General features: G+C 44.2%; 1 protein-coding gene across 1 annotated transcript in view; it reads left to right on the forward strand.

Moving 5' to 3' along the window:
- MMRN1 (multimerin 1) overlaps nt 1-22,475 on the forward strand; it is a 60,437-nt gene that overhangs the window by 15,576 nt on the left and 22,386 nt on the right. Inside the window, exons 2-3 of the mRNA XM_054383213.1 lie at nt 9,890-10,009; nt 18,839-18,945. Coding sequence (XP_054239188.1) covers nt 9,890-10,009; nt 18,839-18,945 — 227 coding nt within the window. The remainder of the gene's footprint in view (nt 1-9,889; nt 10,010-18,838; nt 18,946-22,475) is intronic.

Raw genomic sequence — 22,475 nt, forward strand, 5'->3', positions numbered from 1 at the left:
GGTTGTTGTGGCCCAGGTGTAGAACCCTGCACTTAGCCTTGTTAAATCTCATCCCACTGGCCTCTGCCCACCCAGACAGCCTCTCCAGGTCCCTCTGCAGGGCCCTTCTACCCTCCAACAGATCAGCACCTGCTCCTAACTTGGTGTCATCTGCAAACTTAGTAATGATGGACTCAATTCCTTCATCTACATCATCAATAAAGATATTGAATAGGATAGGGCCCACCACTGATCCCTGGGGGACACCACTAGTGACTGGCTGCCAACTGGATGTGGCACCGCTCACCACCACTTTCTGGGCTCGGCCCTCCAGCCAGTTCTTGACCCATTTCAGAGTGAATCTGTCCAAACCATGAGCTGCCAGCTTTGCCAGGAGCTTCTTGTGGCAGACACTGTCAAAGGCTTTGCTGAAGTCCAGGTAGACTACATCCACAGCCTTCCCCGCCTTCACCAGACAGTAACCTGATCATAAAAGCAGATCAGGTTGGTCAGGCAGGACCTGGCCCTCCTGAATCCATGCTGGCTGGGCCTGATCCCTTGACCATCTTGCAGGTTCTGTGTGATTGCAATCAGGATGACCTGTTCCATAACCTTGCCTGGCACCAAGGTCAGGCTGACAGGTCTGTAATTTCCTGGTTCCTCTTCCAGGCCCTTTTTGTGGATGGGCATCACATTGGCCAGCCTCCAGTCATCAGGGACCTCACCTGTGAGCCAGGACTGCTGATAAATGATGGAGAGTGGCTTGGCCAGCTCATCTGCCAGTTCTCTCAGCACCCTAGGATGGATCCCATCAGGTCCCATGGACTTGTGAGGATCCAGGTGGGTCAGCAGGTCCATTACTGCTTCCTCCTGGATTACAGGGGGACTATACTGGTCCCTGGCTCCATCTGCCAGTCCAGGAGGCCAGTTGTCCTGCAGTCAGCCTGTCCCACTATTGAAGACTGAGGCAAAGAAGGTGTTAAGTACCTCTGCCTTTTCCTCGTCTTTTGTTACTATATTCCCCTCCACATCCAATAAGGAGTGGAGGTTGTACTTGCCTCTTCTTTTACCATTAATATATTTATAGAAATATTTTTTATTCCCGTTTACGGCCATGGCCAGTCTAAGGTCTAAATGGGCTTTTACCTCTCTAATTTTTTTCCTACAAGACTTAGCAATGTCCTTAAACTCATCCTGGGATACCTCCCTTTTTTTCCAAAGGTGATACACCCTCTTTTTTTCCCTTAATTCCTTTAGAAGCTCCTTGCTCATCCAGTCCGGTTGTCTCCCTCGTCGGCTCCTCTTCTGGCACATGGGCACAGCCTGTTCCTGTGCCTTCAGGAGTTCTTTCTTGAAATAAGTCCAGCGTTCCTGGACCCCTTTGTTTTTAAGGGCTGTTACCCAAGAAACTTGGGAATAAGCCAAAGTCTGCCCTTCAGAAGTCCAGGGTGGAGGTTTTGGTGCTGCCGCTCCTGGTTTCACCATATACTGAAAACTCAATTGTCTCATGGTCACTGGACCCCAGGCAACCTCTCATCACCACATCTCCCACCAGCCCTTCTCTATTTGTAAACAGCAAATCGAGCAGGGCTGCACCCCTGGTAGGCTCATGTAACAGCTGGGATAAGAAGCTATCCTCCACACACTCCAGGAACCTTCTAGACTGTCTCTTCTCTGCAGTATTCAATTCCCAGCAGATGTCTGGCAGGTTAAAGTCACCCACAAGAACAAGGGGAAGTGATCTTGAGGCAGCCTCCAGCTGCTTGAAGAAAATTAAATCAACCTCTTCTTCCCGATTAGGTGGTCTATAACAGACTCCAACCAGGATGTCAGGCTTGTTGGCCTTCCCCCTAATTCTTACCCATAGGGACTCAACCTGGTCATTCTTAGTCTCAACCTCCATGATGTCCAGAGTCTCCCTAATATACAGGGCCACTCCTCCACCCCTTCTCCCTCTCCTGTCTCTCCTGAAGAGTCTGTAGCCCTTGATTACAGCACTCCAGTTGTGAGCGTCATCCCACCACGATTCTGTGATGGCGACAACATCACATTTTTCCTCCTGTACCAAGACTTCCAGCTCTTCTTGTTTGTTACCCATGCTGCGTGCATTAGTGTACACGCACTTCAGCTGGGCTGTTGCTTTTGCCCCTGTCTGTGGCTTACCATCCTCAGCCTCCTTTGGTTCATCTCTAGTGCTGATGTGCTCACTCCCCTCCCCCTTCAAGCCTAGTTTAAAGCCCTTTGTACAAGCCCTGCCAGCTTGTGTGCCAAGATCTTTCTCCCCCTCTCTGACAGGTGTATCTCATCTGTTGCTAGCAGACCTGGGACCATATAGAGTTCCCCAAGATCAAAGAATCCAAAATTTTGTTGGTGAAAACAGCTTCTTAGCCACTTATTAAGCAGGAATGTTTTCCTGTTCCTTTCAGCATTCATGCCTGTAACTAAGGGTATAGATGAAAAAATTACCTGTGCCCCCGATCCCTCTACTACTTTTCCCAGTGCCTTGAAGTCTCTTTTTATTGATTTAAGACTTCTGGTATTGACCTCATCACTTCCCACCTGCATAACTAGCAGGGGATAGTAATCAGAGGTCTGTACTACTTTGGGCAGCTTTCTGGTAACATCCCTGACCTGGGCTCCAGGGAGGCAGCAGACTACCCTGTGGGAAGGGTCCAGCCAATATATGGGGCCTTCTGTTCCTTTCAGAAGGGAATCACCAATCACAATTACCCTCCTCCTTTTCTGTACAAGTTCTGATGCGAGGGGGGGGACTGATTTGCTTTAGTCGATCCCCTAGATGGTGTTGCTTTTGTTTCCAGGATCACCTCACCCTCAACCTCTAGTGCCCCATATCTGTTGTGCAAGGGCACCTGAGGAGGTGAGGGGGGCTGGAAGGGGTTTACCTTACCTCTTCTGACAGGCACCTGTATCCATTCCCCGCTGCTTCTTGTGTCACTTCCCTCTGCTAACGGGGTCTGCAGAGCCTGGTGCCACATACCTAACTTCCTTTCACATTCCCTTATGGTCCTTAGTCTTTCTACTTCTTCCTTCAGCTCAGCCATTAGGTTAAGCAGATCATTGATCTGCCCACACCTAATGCAGGCATTGGCTCTGCCACCCTTGACCTCTCGTGCCAGACTCCAACACTCATTGCAGCTGGTTGCCTGAACACCTGCATGCTTATGTGTGGGCTCTGTTTGGGTACCCACAGTTTTACAGACAGCCTGAGACCGAGTCAAAACCATGGCTCAATTCCTTCGGCAAACTGGGCCTTTTTTTTTTTTTTTTTTTAATATATATATAAAATTAATTTTTTTCTATTTTTTTCTCCCTCCCTCACGCGCTACTCGCTGCGTTCCCGTGAGCAGACAAGCTTTTCCGCGGCTGCCCTTGTGCTGACATGGCGGTCTCGCGCTAGTTGGCGTTTAAATTCCGCGTGGTTGCCGGGCAACACCCCCCAGCAACATCACCTCCCGAGCAGGCACACTGGAGGACAGCCCCCACCGGTCCTGCTTGTCCTTTTGGGGCCTTTCCATCTTCAGAAAGCCCAAAGCAAGCCCAGGAAACCCCTAAAGCAATTCGAATTAAAGCAAGCTCAGCTGGCAGTTACCAAGGCTTTTCTGCAGCTGCCCTCATGCTGAAATATGAGCAAGTTCCAATAGCTGTTACCTTGAAGCTAGCCACCCTTCATAATAATGATCATTAGTGGATGTACATTATGAATTTTAAGAAGTTGGTTTGCTTTTTTCTGTTGTTTTGGGTTTTTTTAAACTGGACTCTATTTTGGGGCTTTCATGTATTTTACAACTGCTTTTTATGTCTGTTTTTATTATTCTTATCTTTTCATTGACCACATCAGCTCAGATGTAAAGTGGAATTTAATTACAAAAAATTTTACCCCAACCATATGCACAGCAGAAAAGGTCATCACTAACACCACTGCTGTATGTCTTCTGCTCAATCCCTTTCTGTCTGCATATGAGGGTAGAGTGCAGAGTAGGGAGCCATGGGCTCTAGTCTTAACCTCACCTTTGTAGCCTAGATTTTAATATCTGACTCCTGTATTGACTTCTTGATTTGCAGAAGTGGTGAGCTTAGCAACCAATTGCCCAAGGTGTTATCTCTTTGTTCCCCTCTTTGCAGACAGTTAATGTGCAACAGTAGGACAGGTGTGGTACTGCATAACTGCTTGTGGTGATGTTACTACATAAGATGTCTTATGATCACGTTTTATATGCTATTTTATTGTGTTAACTGATGGGAGTTATTCAGGGATTTAAATGATTACATTCTGTGTACTGAGTTTTGTCCAGTATCACTTTTCATATCTTTTAAGAAATGTTCAGTATACCACTGAGATGCTAAGAGGTTTGTGGTTTTCATAGTCTTTCATTACAGCTGTGAAATCACAGAATATATTTGTTTGGAAGAGACTCCAAGCTCATCCAGTCCATCCTTTGACCCAGCGTTGAAGGGTCAGCACTAAACCATGTCCCTAAGCACACCAAGCCCACAGGCTGCTTAAATACCTCCAGGGATGGTGACTCCAGCACTGCCCTGGGCAGACCATTCCAATATCTGAGAACCCTCTCTGTGAAGAAATATTTCCTAGCATCCATCCTTGGCACAGCTTATATCCACTTGCTCTAGTCCTGTCACTTGCCACCAAGGAGCAGAGGCTGCCCCCTCCTCGCTCCAACCTCCCTTCAGGGAGCTGTCAAGAGCAGTGAGGTCTCCCTCAGCCTCCTCTTCTCCAACCTGAACAGTCCCAGCTCCCTCAACCCCTCCTCATAGCCCAGGGGCTCCAGGCCCTTCTCCAGCCTCGCTGCCCTTCTCTGGACAGGCTCCAGCCCCTCAATGTCCTTCCTAGTGAGTGGCCCCAAGCTGAACACAACACTTGAGGCCTCAGCATTGCTGAGCACAGGGGAATGATCACCTCCTGTCCCTGCTGCCCACCCTGTTTCTGATCCAAGCCAGGATGCCATTGGCTTTCTTGGCCACCTGAGCACTGCTGACTCATGTTCAGTCGACTGTAACCAGCACCCCCAGGTGCCTCTCCAAGTTGCAGCTCTCCAATCACATATCTCCAAGTCTGTAGCTTACCATGAGGTTGTTGTGACCCACGTGCAGGACCTGGCACTTGGCTTCGTTGAACTTCATACCATTAGCCTTGGCCCATGGGTCTAACCTGTCTAGATCTCTCTGTAAATGGTGAGAACAGAGCTCAACAGCAGTGCCCTGAGCAAGCTAACAAGCCTTGATCATGCTAAGTAGCTTCATCTGAAACTTCCACCCAAACTCACAAACCAGGGGCTCCATTTAAGCCCAGGCCTGAGCTTATTCTCAGTGGAAAGGTGTTGTGAAGAAGGTTATTCATTTATGAATTATGACATTTGAATTATGAAAAATAATTTTTATTAATTATTGGAATTATGAATAACAGATTAATCACTGTTTCATATATATTGATTCTAATACACAGTTGTGAAAACGTATTCCATAACTGGTTTAGTATATACAATTTGACCCAATTTTAGAATATTTACAGAATCAATTTCTAATTAAGGGAACAAAGGGTGCAGTTTTGCCACTTGTCCACCAGATGACAACTCGACAAGATGCCTGGCAGCTATAACTATATACAGAGAGATTTACAATGTTATCAAGCGGCAATTCAATCTGGAATATCACGTGGCTAGGCACAGGCACTTTGAACTGAATGTTACTGAGTGTTGCACACGTGAACAGATACACTGTGTCTTTCTTTGTAGCAAAGCAAGTCACTGGATCACTCTGACCGCTCGCTGGCTTACTGTCTGCCTGGGGCTGGTCGATCCAGGCAGGGGAAGGTTCCTGGGGCTGAGGCTGCAGCTGAGTCGCTGGCAGGCCACGGGGGCTCTTTCCTCCGGACGGTGACTTTCTTTCTCCTCCCGCCTCCGCGAGAGGGGTGAGGCTTTCTTGCTTCTCCCGTGGCCACAGGAGGGGAGACTTTCTGCCAATCGGCAGCTTCCCTTGGCAGGGTGGTCCCACGGCACAACTGCGGCAACAGGGGGCTGGCAGGATCAGTGCTGGGAGTGGTCCTGCGCAGCGGGGCCGGGTCCTTCGGGGTTGGCCCTCACAGTCAGGGTGACGATTCCCGGTGGGCAGGGTCGGCCATCTCCAATCCTGGAGACGGGCTTCGGGGAAGGGGCGCGGCACTTTCCCTGAGCTTGAAATGGAGCTGACAATGCCGAATCTCTCAGCGACTGCTTCCCATTAAGGTGACAATGCAGTCCTTGGCTTGATCTCAAAGGAGAGGGTGTCTCTCTCTCTCTCTCTCGGTAAATCCCAGGTTATATTACCCTGATGGCACGGGGCTGTGGAGCAGTAACGGTAGCTCCACTTATCTCCCACGATCAGCGGGGGTCACACAAGATGCGTTGCTACTTGGTCAGCTGCTTATAGTTGTAGCAGATGTTAGACTGCCAGGATTGGGCTAGTCCCTCCTCCTCTGGCCTAGAGCTTACCCTCGGGGTTCCAGTCCTTTTGAAGATGCAACTGGGCTTACAACGCTGGCTTTCATAGCTTCAGTGAAGGGATCTCTTTTGCTGGTTCCTTGAGCAGCTCAGGGAGCTGGCTTCTTTCCGTGTTACAGAGGCCTCTAGTATGCTTGCATGTGGGAGTGAGAAGACCTAGGCATTTCAAGCTTACATAGCTCGAGCAAAGAGAGAGGAAGCAAAAGGAGAGAGCAAGTTATTAACAAAGGGAAGTAATACTCATAGATTTCTCGAGGCTGGATCTGGCCAATGGGCACACTTTTCAACAACCTGCTTTGGCCTATAGAAAGTGCGAAGATAGAATTATGCCCTTAGATGGAAAGAGCATAAGCATGCCATGTGATGAGTGTGTGTAGTTGTTTACCCCTTAGGAGACAGGTTGGCACTGTGCCTTTGTTCCCCTGTGTGTGACAGAGCGGAAAGCAAAGGACTCATATGCCCCAACCAGTGGAGTGGTATAAGTCACTTCATGATCCCTCTACAAATCTCAGAAGAGAAGCATCCCTTTGATTCTGCCAGTTTCGTGTTTCAAACTCAGAGAGTTGCTCCTGCCTTCCACAGAAGTAGTGAGAAATGTGCCTAATTTTTAAGGTTATGGTTGAGAGCTGCATTTAATTTTTAGCAAATATTTATTCATGGAGTCTCTAATTTATACACACAGGCTATATCTAGAGGTGACAGAACGTGAAGGCAGCATCAAACAAAACCACAGCCTTTTTATAGCCAGTTAAAAAGAAATATTATCCTAACGAAAACTCTCAAGGAAGCAGAGACTGAATGAGCAAAATCGGATCAAAGAGACTCAATAAAAACTCATGTTATATGGAGCACACTATCCATCAGCTGAACAACACGTGTTGTGTGAGCAAGCACCACAATATGTAACAACAGCAGAAATGCTGAGAGGCTTGCCCTGTGGGCCTTACTTAGTATCTCACGTCCTGACTTACTCTGCTGTTTGCTCAGAAAGAATTTCTCAAGTAAAACTCTCCTGAGTTTCAGTGCATAGGCGGGATCTCAGTAAACAAAAACAGGCACTTCAGGACAGATGCTGATACCATTCTGTGTTTTGTGCCATTGGTCTTGCTAGAAGCAGCATAAATCTGTGCTAATGCCAGTTAAGTAAACGGAACTAATCTGATCATAATTGTATTTAGATTTCTGCTTTTTGGAGCCCCTAGCAAGATACCAATTTCAGGGCCAGCTGGGTAATGAAACACTAACAGAACTACTAGAACTGGAACCAAAAGTTAGCTGCAAAACATGACCCAGGAAGACAAACTTTTAAGTTCTCATATGAAAATACTGGTATGGAAGTACTTGCAAGTTTACCAGCCTTGTGACCGAAACAGTGCTTTGTTACTAACTTGCCAAGTCAAAAAATGGAATATGTTACCACGTGGATAAGTGAATCATATACGACCCTGTGAAAGGCTGTACCAAGTTAGGAGGGGAAAAAATTATTACTAGTCCAAAGAGACATTTGTTCCATTGGCAGAAAGGCAATGATACTTTCTTAAGGATGACCTCCAATCTGCAGCTGGAGGACTTCCTGAGGCAGAGATTATAGGTACAACTTTATGTTTAAAAACCTCAAAATCAGCAATCCCCTGCTGGCATGTTTTTTCATTAAATCCTTTAACTGCCTTTTAAAATCCATTCTAGCTTCTGGAACATCCAAATCTGGCACAGGCTTGTTTGTGGAAACAGTCCCCTGACATCTCATTTTACTTTAAGTTTAAACTTGGGAGGGGGGTTCTTAATGCTTATTCATTATTCAGATGCCCCAACATTTGAATAATGAATATCCATCCCTCCTGCTATTCATTTTCTCTTTGTATCTTTTCACCTCTCTTTACAATGTAGGAATGAAGCTGAATTCTGTGCTAAAACTGTGGGCTAACCATGAACTCAATAGGGAGCTGATGTACCTAGACAGTGGTGAATTCTGCATGGGGTTTTTGGTTGGTTTGGTTTGTTTTTTTTCTGTAGTTCTTCCCTAATAATTTAATGTTTTTAATTCACTAATTAATGCTAAACTGTCTTATTCAAAGAGCTAATCACAATGCTCCAATATCTTTTTCGTGATGGTAGTTGATTTAGGTGGTCATACTGTCTGTATAAGGCTGTCTTTATTTGTGCCTTACTGCATTACAAGAACCCTTTTCTAATATTTAATTAGTTGGAGATTCAGAATCATAAGATTTCTGCAGTTCTCCGAGATCAGCTTTAGGTTTGCCACACAAACCAATTTTCTATAGCTCTGTGTAACTGTCATCTTCCTATTCACCTCCTTTGCCCCTCACTAATGAATATGATGTGTACTACAGATTCATGCAGAATTCCACTGATAAAGTGTTTCTTGAGATAGCTAACTACTCTTTCATCTCTCTGATTTAAGTCCTTATTATGTATAACAGGATCTAACCTCTTACTGTGTGACAGCGTGCTTTTTTTCACCCCTCTAACAGCTTCTGGTGAATGAACTTGCCAAAAGCCTTTGAAAATCACTCCTTTACCTACCTGCTTTCAATTCAAAGAATGCAAATAGATTTCTGAGGTGTGAGTTTCCTGCACAAATAAGTTCTGAGCCATTATTCAATTCTTAATTTCTACTTCTGTTCTCTACTGTAACTTCTACCAAGTTGCCTGGGTTCAAATTCCAATTTAATAGTTTCAGTTTCTTGCAGCCTCTTTAGAATCCTTTTCAAAAAACCAAATTTGGCCATGCACTCACCAGCTCCTGTGTCCTGTGCTGCAGTGAGCAAGTGTTTGATCATTTCATATATGACTTCCTTCTCTGGGTAGGTAGCCAGAGGCACAGGTAATCATAGAGCTGTGGCACATTATCACTGCCTGTGGCTTTGACCTCAATGTGCATTGCAAAACCCAGTCTACATCTACTCAAATGATTGCTTAGGAAAAGAAGGAAGAGTCGAAATGTCTATCCATAAAGAAAAAGCTAGGTGTGGCTAAATATCTTACTAAACAATCCTTTGAATTTTGGATAAACAGTTTTCTGTAGTCTGAAATGTATGTGTAATTCAAGACTTATGATTCCTGCAGTCTAGAAAAGCTTTTTTGGACTTGGTGCTCCACAAACATTTAAAAAGAAAAATTCAAATTTGCAATATAAATATATGTGGAGATGGAGAAGTGATTGTTTTCTTTACTGTTAATGAGTAGCTGAAGCACAAAGACTGAGAACAGCCCGAGGCTACATCGGCATTCTGAGGGAAACCAAATTTCATTTTCATAGCTTAGTCCTATCCCTAAATAATGGGTTCAACTTTCCCCTTTGAGCATTGTGTATCATCTTATTATGGCAAACATCACTTGTGCTTTTCACTGTATTGACTCTCTATATCTTACAGAAACTGGTGCACTTATGTCCATACCAAACTCCTACCTGCAGTGGTAGTGGACAACCTGGAAACCTTCTCATCAAGCAGAGTGAAGCCTTGCACTTGGCATATTGGATCTTGTGCTCAGAGGTGTGTAAAAGTAGGAAGAGTACTTGCAAGTGTGTCGGTGTGAGCTGAAATTCCCCCCCCACCAACAATAACCAGGCTAGCTCAGTCTGGAAGCAAATGAAAAGCTGTATTTACAAGCAGAGTCTAAAATCTACAGTGAAATGCAATGAATATGTACAAATATACAAAATTCACGACATTCACAAATATATACAATCAACAGAAAAAGCACAACCGATCTCCCTTTGCTTCCCCCCAAGGGGACCCTCCCAAAGGGGCCTCCCTCTCCCAGGAGCTTCCCCCCCAGACCCCCCTGGACAGAGAAGCAGAGTTAGTTAAGCAGAAAGTTGTTAACTTAGCTGCCAAGGTCAGTGTGTTATCTTCAGCCAGAAGAGAAGAAGAAACAGCAGCCAGACAGCCCAGCAACTGCCCCCACTGCCGAACGCAGAATGTGCCGAATGCCTACTTTGTTTTGGGTAATAGTTCTTAAACATTTCTATCTATCCAATGGAAGTGTTTAGAACAATCGTTATTTTGCTTTCTTACACCCAATAGTGACTTATTTACATTCTTTCACTTTCTCTGTTCTGAACTTTGCAAGGAAAAATTAAAAAGACAGTTTCAAACCACCACAGTCCACCCCTTCTAAACAATTCCATTGGCTGCTACTATCATTTATCTAATCTAAAATAATATCTACAACAATAGGTGAATAAAGACCATAGTCCATTCCGGCTATCTCAGATGTAGATGATTCAAAAGAGTCAAATCACAGGAAAAAACAGCAAACAGTTTGTCTCCTCGCAGATGGAGCGAAGAAAGGAACAGGGACTCTCAGGTGACTCAGGGCTCTCAGGGTTCGTGCACCGTAGATCTCATGAACTCTCCTCTTGGGCGCGATGCTGTATCTGCGCAACACTCTGAATTTAACCTCTCTCAGCCAAAGTTAGATTTCTTTGTGGAATACACTGAATTTCACCATTTTCTTGCATCACCCAATAGGTGTGACCAGGACCTTCAGCAGAAACCACCCCTCGGACAGGTTTGGCCTCTCCTGAAGGAGAAAATACCCAAACAGTTTTGCCTAACAGATTCTTTTCTCTGATAACAGGAACTCTATCACCTTCCTCCTTTCGCAACAAATCTGATTGGGCAGGTCCAGCTCGATTCACTGAACCTCTACTATTCACCAACCAGCTTGCTTGTACTAAATGCTTCTTCCAGTTTATCAAAGATCTACCCCGCATGGCTTTGAGAGTGGTTTTCAGCAAACCGTTGTAACGTTCGATCTTCCCTGCAGCTGGTGCATAGTCGGGAATGTGGAATATCCACTCGATGCCGTGCTCTTTGGCCCAGTTTTTTACAAGATTGTTCTTGAAATGAGTTCCATTGTCCGACTCAATCCTCTCTGGAGTTCCGTGTCTCCACAGGATTTGTCTCTCCAGGCCAAGAATGGTGTTACGTGCAGTTGCATGAGGAACTGGATAAGTTTCCAGCCATCCAGTGCTTGCCTCTACCATAGTCAGCACATACTGCTTACCAGATCGAGAACGAGGTAGAGTGATGTAGTCAATCTGCCAGGCTTCACCATACTTGTACTTGGACCATCGGTCACCGTACCACAAGGGCTTGATCCGCTTTGCCTGCTTAATAGCAGCACAAATGTCACAGTCATGGATGACTTGTGTGATAGCATCCATGGAAATGTCAATGGATCTGTCACGAGCCCATCGGTAGGTTGCATCTCTGCCTTGATGTCCTGACGAGTCATGGGCCCACCGAGCTAAGAACAGCTCACCTCGGTGTTTCCAGTCAAGATCAGGATCAGGACCAGAGTTTGTGTCCACCTGGGAAACTCTTGCAGCTAGATCTGCCTGATGGTTGTGTTGTTGTTCCTCAGTAGCTTTGCTCTTAGGAATGTGAGCATCGATGTGTCTCACTTTCACTGGGATTCTCTCAATGCGAGCAGCAATGTCTTGCCACAGATCTGCAGCCCAGATAGGCTTTCCTTTCCTCTGCCAGCCATTCTTCTTCCAGTTTTTCAGCCAACCCCACAAGGCATTGGCTACCATCCACGAGTCGGTGTAGAGATAAAGCTTTGGCCATCTCTCACGTTCAGCTACGTTAAGAGCTAGCTGGACAGCTTTTACCTCTGCGAATTGACTGGATTCTCCTTCTCCATCTCTCGCTTCTGCAACTCTGCGCGTTGGACTCCACACTGCAGATTTCCATCTCCGCTTGTTCCCAACAAGACGACAGGAACCGTCTGTGAACAAAGCATATCTCTTTTCATCATCAGACAGATCACTGTAAGGAGGAGCTTCCTCAGCACGAGCTACTCTCTCCTCTGGAGGTTTTGCACAGCTTGTGCCTTCTGGCCAGTTTGTGATCACCTCCACCAAACCAGGCCTTTCGAGATTTCCCATTCGAGCTCGCTGTGTTATTACAGCCATCCACTTAGACCAGGTAGCATCTGTTGCATGATGTGGTGAAGAACCTTTGCCTTTGAACATCCAATTCAGAACTGGCAATCTAGGAGCTAGAAGAAGTTGTGACTCAGTTCCAATCACTTCAGAAGCAGCTTTCACTCCTTCATAAGCAGCTAAAATCTCTTTCTCTGTTGGAGTGTAGTTTGCCTCTGAGCCTCTGTAGCCACGACCCCAGAAACCAAGAGGACGTCCTCGTGTCTCCCCTGGAGCTCTTTGCCATAAGCACCAGGTTGGACCATTGTCACTCGCGGCCGTGTACAGAATGTTCTTAATGTCTGGACCAGTTCGGACAGGTCCCAGACCCATCGCTTGGACTACCTCTCGCTTGATCTGGTCAAAGGCTGCTTGTTGCTCAGGACCCCATTGGAAACTGTTTCTCTTTCGAGTCACATCATAGAGAGGTTTCACAATCTGACTGTATCCAGGAATGTGCAGTCTCCAAAATCCCACTATGCCTAGGAAACGCGGAGTTTCTTTCTTGTTGATGGGATTTGCCATGGTGGAGACTCTGTTTATCACATCCATTGGGATGTGACGGCGACCATCTTGCCACCGCACTCCCAGAAACTGGATTTCTCTGGCAGGTCCTTTCACCTTGTCTCGCTTGATAGCGAAACCAGCTTGCAAGAGAATGTCAAGGATTTTGTTACCTTTCTCGAAGACTTCTTCAGCAGTCTCACCCCAGACGATGATGTCATCGATGAACTGAATGTGTTCTGGAGCTCCACCTTTCTCCAAAGCATCATGGATCACTGCATGGCAGATGGTTGAACTGTGAATCCACCCCTGGGGCAAACGATTGAATGTGTACTGAATGCCTCTCCAGGTGAAAGCAAACTGAGGCCTGCATTCCTCTGCTATGGGAATAGAGAAGAAAGCATTAGCAATGTCTATGGTAGCATACCATTTGGCCTGCTTGGATTCCAGCTCATATTGGAGTTTCATCATGTCTGGTACAGCTGCACTCATGGGTGGAGTTACTTCATTCAAGGCACGGAAATCAACTGTCAGACGCCACTCTCCATTCTGCTTTCTCACAGGCCAGATTGGACTGTTGAAAGGTGAATGAGTTTTGCTGATGACTTTCTGACTCTCCAACTGACGAATCAAGTTTTGAATGGGCACCAAAGAGTCACGGTTGGTTCTGTATTGTCTGTGATGCACAGTTTGAGAAGCAACCGGCAGCTTTACATCCTCTATCTCATGTTGTCCCACAACTGCAGATTCATCTGAAAGCTCAGGTCTAATGGACAACTTCAATTTTCCTCCATCAGTTTCTACAGTTGCTATTCCAAAAGCCCATTTGTAACCCTTAGGGTCTTTAAAACGCCCTTCTCTCAGAAAGTCAATTCCCAAAATACAAGGTGCATTAGGACCTGTTACAATAGTATGTTTCTTCCACTGCTTCCCAGTTAAACTTATATCAACCTCTATCTTAAACAACTCTTGAGATCCACCAGTGACTCCCTGAATAGTTATAGATTCTCCCCCTTGATAATTTGATGGTATTATGGTGCACTGAGCTCCTGTGTCAACCAAGGCCCTGTACTTCTGAAATTTTGAAGTGCCAGGCCACTGGATGTACACATCCCAATAGATTCTGTTATCTCCATTATCCCTTACCTCCCCCTGGCGGAAGGCAGGGCACCCCTAATGGTGGGGATTACCTCCACATGTACAGCCGGCACAATGTCCAGCACCAGAATTAGGATCACTGTTGGAGCTATCAGAGTTGTTCTGGGAAACTGAGGAAGTGACAGCTACCCTCCTGGTATTGCTACCTCGGGATCTGCCCCTCTGCAGCTCCCGTAACCTCTTGAAAAGATCAGAAGTTGGTTGACCATCCCATCTGTTCATGTTCTCACCAAACTGATCACGTAGAGTTATCCAGATACTGCCACGTGATTGCCTCTGCTGTCTGTTTTGGTTTGACCTACTCTGGAATGGCCTCCTTGGAGCACGTCTGTTTCTGACAGCTGAAACTTGTATCCATCTGGAGGAAGAGGAATTAGAATCATCCCCCTTCATCAAGTTGGATATGGAGGTTTTAAGTTCCTCCTTCAGCTCTTTCATGCAATTCTTCATTTCTCCAGACAGAGTTTCAATGGCTGAAACCAAAGAAGTACGTGCAAGACTATCCTCCAACTGCCTCATTTGGTCAGTGAAATGGCCAACAGTAGGAGGTGCTCCACCATAATTTCTTGCCACAATCCTGCTTGCCAGAATAGTAGCATAATTAGGAGGAGCAAGCTTAATGAGCTTTTTGGCAAGGCCTGTTCCAACAGGAATTTCATCAGGATTCAGAGTCTTATGATCTCCATACATTACTTCTCTCACAGCAAACTCTCTCAGACGCTTGATTCCCTCAGCTATTGTGGTCCAAGGCTTAGGGTTCCATGGTAAATCATCTCTGCTGGGGTACCTCAGCGAGACTGCCAGTAGGAGGCGTGCCCACAGAGAAACTTTACCAATGCACTTGCCTAGGTGCCTGTCTATGCCTGTATCCTTTGAGAGCATCCCCAACTGAGAGGCCGACTTGTCACCTACCACCAATGCTGGGGCTCCCATATCAAAACACCTGGCTAGCCAAGACAGGACTGGCTCATTATCTCCTCTGATGTAATCCTTCCTCACATGTCTAATTTCCTGTCTGGGTGCATTAGCTGACTGTATGTCATCCTCATCATCATCATCATCATCATCCTGAGGTCGCTGTCCCCATAATCCTATTTTAATCCTCCGTTGAATTTCTTTGAGTTCAGAGGCACTACCAGCAGTTGCTAATCTACTAGGGTCTACATCCTGACCTACATCTCCATCATCCATGTGGGGTCTCAAGAGGTCTACCAGAGTTTTAAGGCTAACCCTCTCTTCCTCATCAGAAAGATCTTTCTTAACAGAGGGACCCTGAGTAGAAGGACCCTCATCTCCATCTGCACCATCTCCTGCAGCATCTGCATCTCCTCCTGCAGCTCCTTTACGCTTTCTGGTTACAGTGGCCACCAAATTTACTGGCTTGGTTTTCACATTCACAGCAGAGTTGGAAGAGCAAGTAGCCTTATGTCTTTCTTGATACAGTGCTATCAGTAGCCATATGATTATTCCAAGAAGCAACAAAATTAAGGCAAGCACAAGATATCTAGGGTACCACTGGTTCCAAGAACCCTCTGTAGTTGTAAGAGGAGTAACAAACTCATATGTGTCTGCTAGCAGATCCATAGTTGAGTTACCATAGCTTCTTAGCCCAATAAGACCATAACAGAATTCACCAACATTCAGTAACTTGTTCTTAACCCAAAGAAACGACTTATATGCCACGTATCTCACAATCTTGTCTATCATGCAGGAAACAGCCCATCTGTAAACAATCACACTGATAACAGAGGAAATAAAATTACTCAAAATCCAAAACAGCTTCATTTTGCTTCCTAATCTGAGCAGAAATAAATCACAAGCAATCGAGCCCCGAGTTGGAGCGCCAAAAATAAAAAGTGTGTCGGTGTGAGCTGAAATTCCCCCCCCACCAACAATAACCAGGCTAGCTCAGTCTGGAAGCAAATGAAAAGCTGTATTTACAAGCAGAGTCTAAAATCTACAGTGAAATGCAATGAATATGTACAAATATACAAAATTCACGACATTCACAAATATATACAATCAACAGAAAAAGCACAACCGATCTCCCTTTGCTTCCCCCCAAGGGGACCCTCCCAAAGGGGCCTCCCTCTCCCAGGAGCTTCCCCCCCAGACCCCCCTGGACAGAGAAGCAGAGTTAGTTAAGCAGAAAGTTGTTAACTTAGCTGCCAAGGTCAGTGTGTTATCTTCAGCCAGAAGAGAAGAAAACAGCAGCCAGACAGCCCAGCAACTGCCCCCACTGCCGAACGCAGAATGTGCCGAATGCCTACTTTGTTTTGGGTAATAGTTCTTAAACATTTCTATCTATCCAATGGAAGTGTTTAGAACAATCGTTATTTTGCTTTCTTACACCCAATAGTGACTTATTTACATTCTTTCACTTTCTCTGTTCTGAACTTTGCAAGGAAAAATTAAAAAGACAGTTTCAAACCACCATCAGCTGCATAATTAATACAACCATGACTTTAAAAATGCAAATGAAAAGAGGACAGAGCAGATTAGCATGTTTCCAGGCCTTGTCTTCACATGTCCTTGTAACAAGTGTAAAAGTTCATGATTTGGCATGCCGTCACTCTGGCATCCTCTGCTCACTTCAAAGCCTTCACAACAGCCCACTGCCTGCTCCCTTCCTCTGGAGTACCGCAAGGAATGGTGCACATGTACAAAACTTTAAAGCACGGACGGGGAAGAAAATCCTTTCTGTGCACTTTGCCAGGCTTGTGCTTTGCTGGAGCAAAGGCTTCTACTGAGAAGCATGAATATTTTTGTTATTATCTCTCTGCTGGGCACTTATTTCTGGCACAGCATTGGTCAGGCATTGGCCTGAATACAACTTGTAAATAGCAACCCTATTAAACGTATTCAGATTGTCATTTGTGGTTTGGGTGCCTCGTTGTATTCTCCAAACATTTCAGGAGTAAATGAAATTGAGCTTAAATGCATGGGCCTGGAAAATGGCAAATTGAAACAGCTTCAACAGAACGGAGCGTAACACTTTTCCTTTGAAAAAATTCAAGCGCCCCCTGTGAGCCAGTTTGGCTGTTCTGAGAACTGTCCTCTAGGTGGTACAGCAGAGCACGCTTAAGCCTGGGAGGTGAAACCAGGAATAGAGAATATCCTTAGGATTTGGTGACTGAAATATAGTAGATGGTATTGCAGAAGTGTGGAGTGGACCATCTCGCTGAAATGTTGCCACTTTTTCTTATTCAGTCTTGAAGATTCACAATAACTCTGATTTCTGTAGGAAAATTATCTCCTTGTGCTGCTCCCGTAAATAAATGTCTCCTATATGTATTTCTGACGCTTGTCTACATGGAGAGTTCTATATGAAATAGCTATTTCTGATTAACTCCCTTTCTGGACTCTTCATTTTTATGAGTGCTTTCGGGAATGGATCATGCTAATACAGAATAAAGTAATTTTATCATAAAATAACACCAAAGAGCTGAGAACTCTCTTGATTTCAGTTCATGTTAATCTTTACTGAGTTCTTATTACTGAAAAAGCCATTTTTCAGAGGCAAAGCTGGTTTGGGACACATGCCAGCTGCTATGAATTTTAATATCTATAATATTACATCGCTTGTGTAGGAGTGACAAGATTAACTATAGTGTAAAACCAGGTGACATTTGTTGATCTGACAGCCTTCAAATTTGTCCCCATTTCTAGAATGATTTGGGCAGGGATTGCGGGCCCAAAACAATGCTGTAAACAGTTTCTCCTTGTACTTCTGAGATTTGAGGTGTTCATGTTGGTGTTTACAACTAGCAGAACTTCTTTTTATTCAAACTTTGTATTTAACATAGGATGAGAAAAATTGGCCTCAAGTAAAAGAAAAATTCTTCACTGAAAGGGTTATCAATCACTGGAATAGGCTCCCCAGAGAGGTGATTGAATCATCAGCCCTGGAATTATTTAAAGGAGGCATAGATGGGATGTTAAGGAGCATGGTTTAGCACCACACTAGGTGGAGAGGCTCTTAAAGGTCTTTTCCAACCAAAATGATTTTCTGATTCTATATAAAATAAGCAAGTACACTTGCTGTAGATAGTTTCTTTTGTATGTCCTAGTCCAGCATGTTCATTCTAAAGTGACTTTGTGAAGACAGGAAATCTGAAATGAAGTAGTGGGGTAGACAGGATGTGTTGGAATACTGAAAAAGTGCTACTGCCTCTGCAGTTACATATTGTAAGAGCAATAACTGAGGCATCATGTTACATAGCTATATCCTCCTTACATCATCTTTCAGAGTAGAAATTTTCATGCTTAATTGGATTAGTGTTTTTATAATTTGTTTAAAATAATCAGAATGGAAGACTTTGAGTGTGCACTAAATGTGAACTGATGTCACAAATTTATTGTGAATGCCTTTTTTTTTTAACTGTATTTTTGTCTCACTCTGTCCAGTTGTTTAGTAGATATTAGTTGTAATATCTTCTATAAAGGTTAGCATTATTTGACTCCTGAAAAAGATATTCAGGGAAGAAGTCTGACAACACTGAATAGACATCAGGTTCCTTTAAAATCCATGCAGATTATTTGAAGTCTGCAATATTAAAGCTGTGATTGCTATTGAAAACCCATACCCTCATTAGGCTTTACTTTCAGTTTTAAGCAGCTAATGAAAGGATACAGTTGATGTGTAAGAGTGTAATGTAATTAGATGTGTTTCCTACAACTCCTGTTTGACCACCTAAAATAACTGAAAAATGTTCTTGTTTTGCAGGTCCCAGGCAACAACTCACCAAGCTTACAGAATCAAACATAAAATAGTAACATCGCTGGAGTGGAAGTGCTGCCCTGGGTACAATGGACAAGACTGCCAGCCCAGAGGTGAGTAGAGTTGTAAGGTTTTGAAACTATTCACTTCAGCAAAAAAAAACAATGCAATCTGAGTTGTGAGCAAATGGTCTGGCTGAAAAATCAGTACAGTCTTTCCTGTTAATCTAAAACCAGATAAAAAGGCACAGTGACCTTTGGGATGCTGGCTCTTCCCTGCACACGAGTTTCTAGAGCAGCTAAGCAGGATATCCTTTTCTCTCTTCCACTCTAAACAAAACTCATAAAATCTTCAGCCTTATTTCATTTTGCTAAAATGTGGGATTTGCATTCGCTGTGTCTCTACTTTTGACTTTTTAGTTACTGAGTATGGCAGTGCTGGGGATATGAAATTCAGGTTCTCTGTCAAATACTTGCATTAAAATTCATCTACTGTGCTGTGACTCTTTCGGCTTTCAGTTTCAAACTCTAAGAACATATTTTAGACATGATAAAATACTGTATTAACTTTATTTCCCTCTGAACTGAGTTGGACTTTTGTTGTTCATTTCATCAGTGACTGAATTTTACAATTGCACATGATCCCTGTATAACTGTGCCCTTTTTTGACAGTGGAGTGTTTTACCTCTGCCCTGCTGATCAAACATGTGGCAGCATACTATAGTTTAACATCTGCATAATAGTTATTTCTTTGCTGTTGGCCTTAAACAAGCGGCCTTGAAAAATAGGATATGGCATCAGCATACATATTTTGAATGTATGAATATTACAAGAAAGGCCACTAGATGTGGTAGAGAATTCAATCAGTAGTGGTAGAGGCTGTGATTAAAAATTAATGTAAAGGAAGGAAGAGAAATCACTGTTATTCACATCCATGAGGGAAATTTCAAGGCTGAAGAGCCAGAATCTCAGCAGGCACAGAATTCTCTTCTGTGCAGCTGAGCATGCAGTTGGGTATTAACACCAGACACAGTCAGCAAGGCTGTCCAGTGAGCATGGATCAGATATTTTAATGGTTTGCCTTGAAAAAATGTAATCATTACCAACAATATAATAAAAAAATGCTTATTGAAAAGGGAGGCCACAGCTGATAAAATTGAAAGAGCATCATACAGCAGGGAAGCACTGACCAGGCAAAGAAAGATGTATAACTGAATTTGTAGCGGCATCTGTGTAAAAATAAGAATAAAGGAAATTATTGTCGAGTGTTATAGGAGTTTGAAATTACATCTCCTGGGTTCTCTTTCAAACCTCTTCTGGCTTGCTAATGATTTGGGGAAGCCATTTATAATCTGCATACCCAAGTTTGCCCATCTAGAAAATTGAGATGACACTTATCTCACAGGGGCACTGGGATATTTAATTAATTAATGCTTGTAGAACTGCTTAAAGAGATTGGGATGAAAGGTGTTACATCAGAAAGGCTCTTCTTCCCTGCTTCTGGAATCCTCCCTCCCATGTGGAGCAGACCACCAGCACAAGCTCTGTCTGTATTATTCAATTCCCTTGAAGGGATGTCAGCTAATGAACTTGGAACAGTCGGGAGCCCAGCAGCCTTTTCTTCAGTCACTCCATTTCTGCAGTGGTGAGGGGAGAGAGACCTTGTAAGCTCTGACTGGAGCTCTCTACTTGGCCTCTCAGCACATGAAGAGAGCTCAAAAACAGAGCTGTTACTGAAGGGTTTCTGTGCCAAGGGAACTAGGGTGTTCTAACGATATGGTTTGTATCCTGGGAAGGCACTGTATGATGTGGGTTACTTGTAAGAAATGCTAATTCAAAACACCTTCTGGCTCAGCCACTCTCTCAAATCAAGGGAAATCACATGTAACTATTCCAGTCTAGGCAGGAGGAAACACTTGTCACTATCTGATAGTTATTACTAGGCATCTGTAACTGTTTTTGGTCGCCACGTTGTAACTGCTGGGTTACAGCTGCTTCTCAGGGTAGGGCAGTAGTGAGCCAGACAGAAGAGCCTCGGGGAAGACAGGGCTTCAGATCACTATCTCTAACTTTGCCTCCTATGTGACAACATGTGATCAAAGTGGATAAGACATGGGTCCTTGTCCAGCGTGGACAATGCAATTTCAGAAGAAAATTATTCAGAGGGGGAAGATGTAGACATGGTCTTATACACCTAATGAAAACAATTCATAAATTCATAGGATGGTTTGAGTTGTAAGGGACCTTTAAAGATTATCTAGTTCTGAACCCCCTGCCGTGAGCTGGGACACCTACCACTACACCAGGTTGCTCAATTCAACAAATTATTATTTTGATTTGGCAATATCAAATGCTTAACTAGCAGCATAACTCATGAAATGAAAGAGCTCATCTTCTGAGTTGCAAAGTTTGTGATGTCACACAGCCTTATTTTAGCTTTTCATCCTTAAGCTGGAGAAAACAATGTGCATGTAGTAGTGCCCGAGGGGAAGAAATCCCAGTTTGCTCACGCATGCATGGTCTCTGAACACTGTATCAGGTCACCAATGACATCAAGAAGATCTGCATTTGAAGATCATGCTGTGTTTAAATTCACCTCTGTTGTGGAGTGAAACCGAGGTGATTAACGTATGTGAACTCATTTCCACCTGCCCAGCCGTGGCTCATGGCAAACAGCTGGCTCTCAAGAGTTGCTGGCTGTTCCACGGCCAATATTAGCAGCAAATCCTCTGCGCAGCAGCAATCTCATTTCTCCAGCAGATGGCTGTATCATGTTCCAGACAGGAGTGAGTGCTATCCTCTGTGTGGGGTGAAATGCAGGCATGAAAGCTAGCTGTCTGCATTTCACCATGAGACACAGGGAGTGGAAGGAAACTGGCAAATTCCCCACAGGGATTCCCCTTCAGCTACTCCTGCTTCAGCAAAAATATATTTAGAGATTTCCATATTTTTAATATTCCCTGAAATCATTTTGCACACTGTTTAAAAATACATGGGACAATAAATTATACATCTAGGCCAATATATTCAATGAAAGCAGCATAATGTTAAATTCCTGGGTGCCTTACCTGATATTCTGAAGTGCTGAGGACACTAAAGCTCCTGGAGGACTGTTCATCATTTCATTGTCGTAGCCTTTTTTTTTTTTTTTTTTTTTGTTATTATTGCTTTGTGCTTGTGAATGGTCGTCTTCTTTGTTTATTTATTTGTTTATCTCTTTAGCTTAAACTGAGGATAGCATATTCAATTTTTAAATGTCTCAAATGCAAGTAATTTGATGGCTATTTATACTCTAAAGAGTATATATCTCAGTTTCACTCTAGTGCTCCCATAATATCTGCTGCTATTCAGCATCTAGGACGGGGAATATCATCAGCTGTCTGGCCAAGGAGCACATAAGAATTAATCACCATATGATGTGTCAGAGTGGTTCCTTGGGAAGAGGACTGAGCCACACTGGAGGGGTGGTGTAGGAGAAGCTGTATTGCCAGTGACTGTTCCAAATTTGTCTCACAAATGAAACTCCTGAATTTCTAATGCTGTCTGAGAAATACCTTTCCGATACAGCGATGAAATTTAATAACCACAATATGAGGATTTGCCTCCGGGTGAATTTTTTGTGTGTGCATCCCTGTCTACATTCC

Source organism: Indicator indicator, chromosome 8 (genome assembly GCF_027791375.1).
Source record: "Indicator indicator isolate 239-I01 chromosome 8, UM_Iind_1.1, whole genome shotgun sequence".
NCBI classification, from domain to species: domain Eukaryota; kingdom Metazoa; phylum Chordata; class Aves; order Piciformes; family Indicatoridae; genus Indicator; species Indicator indicator.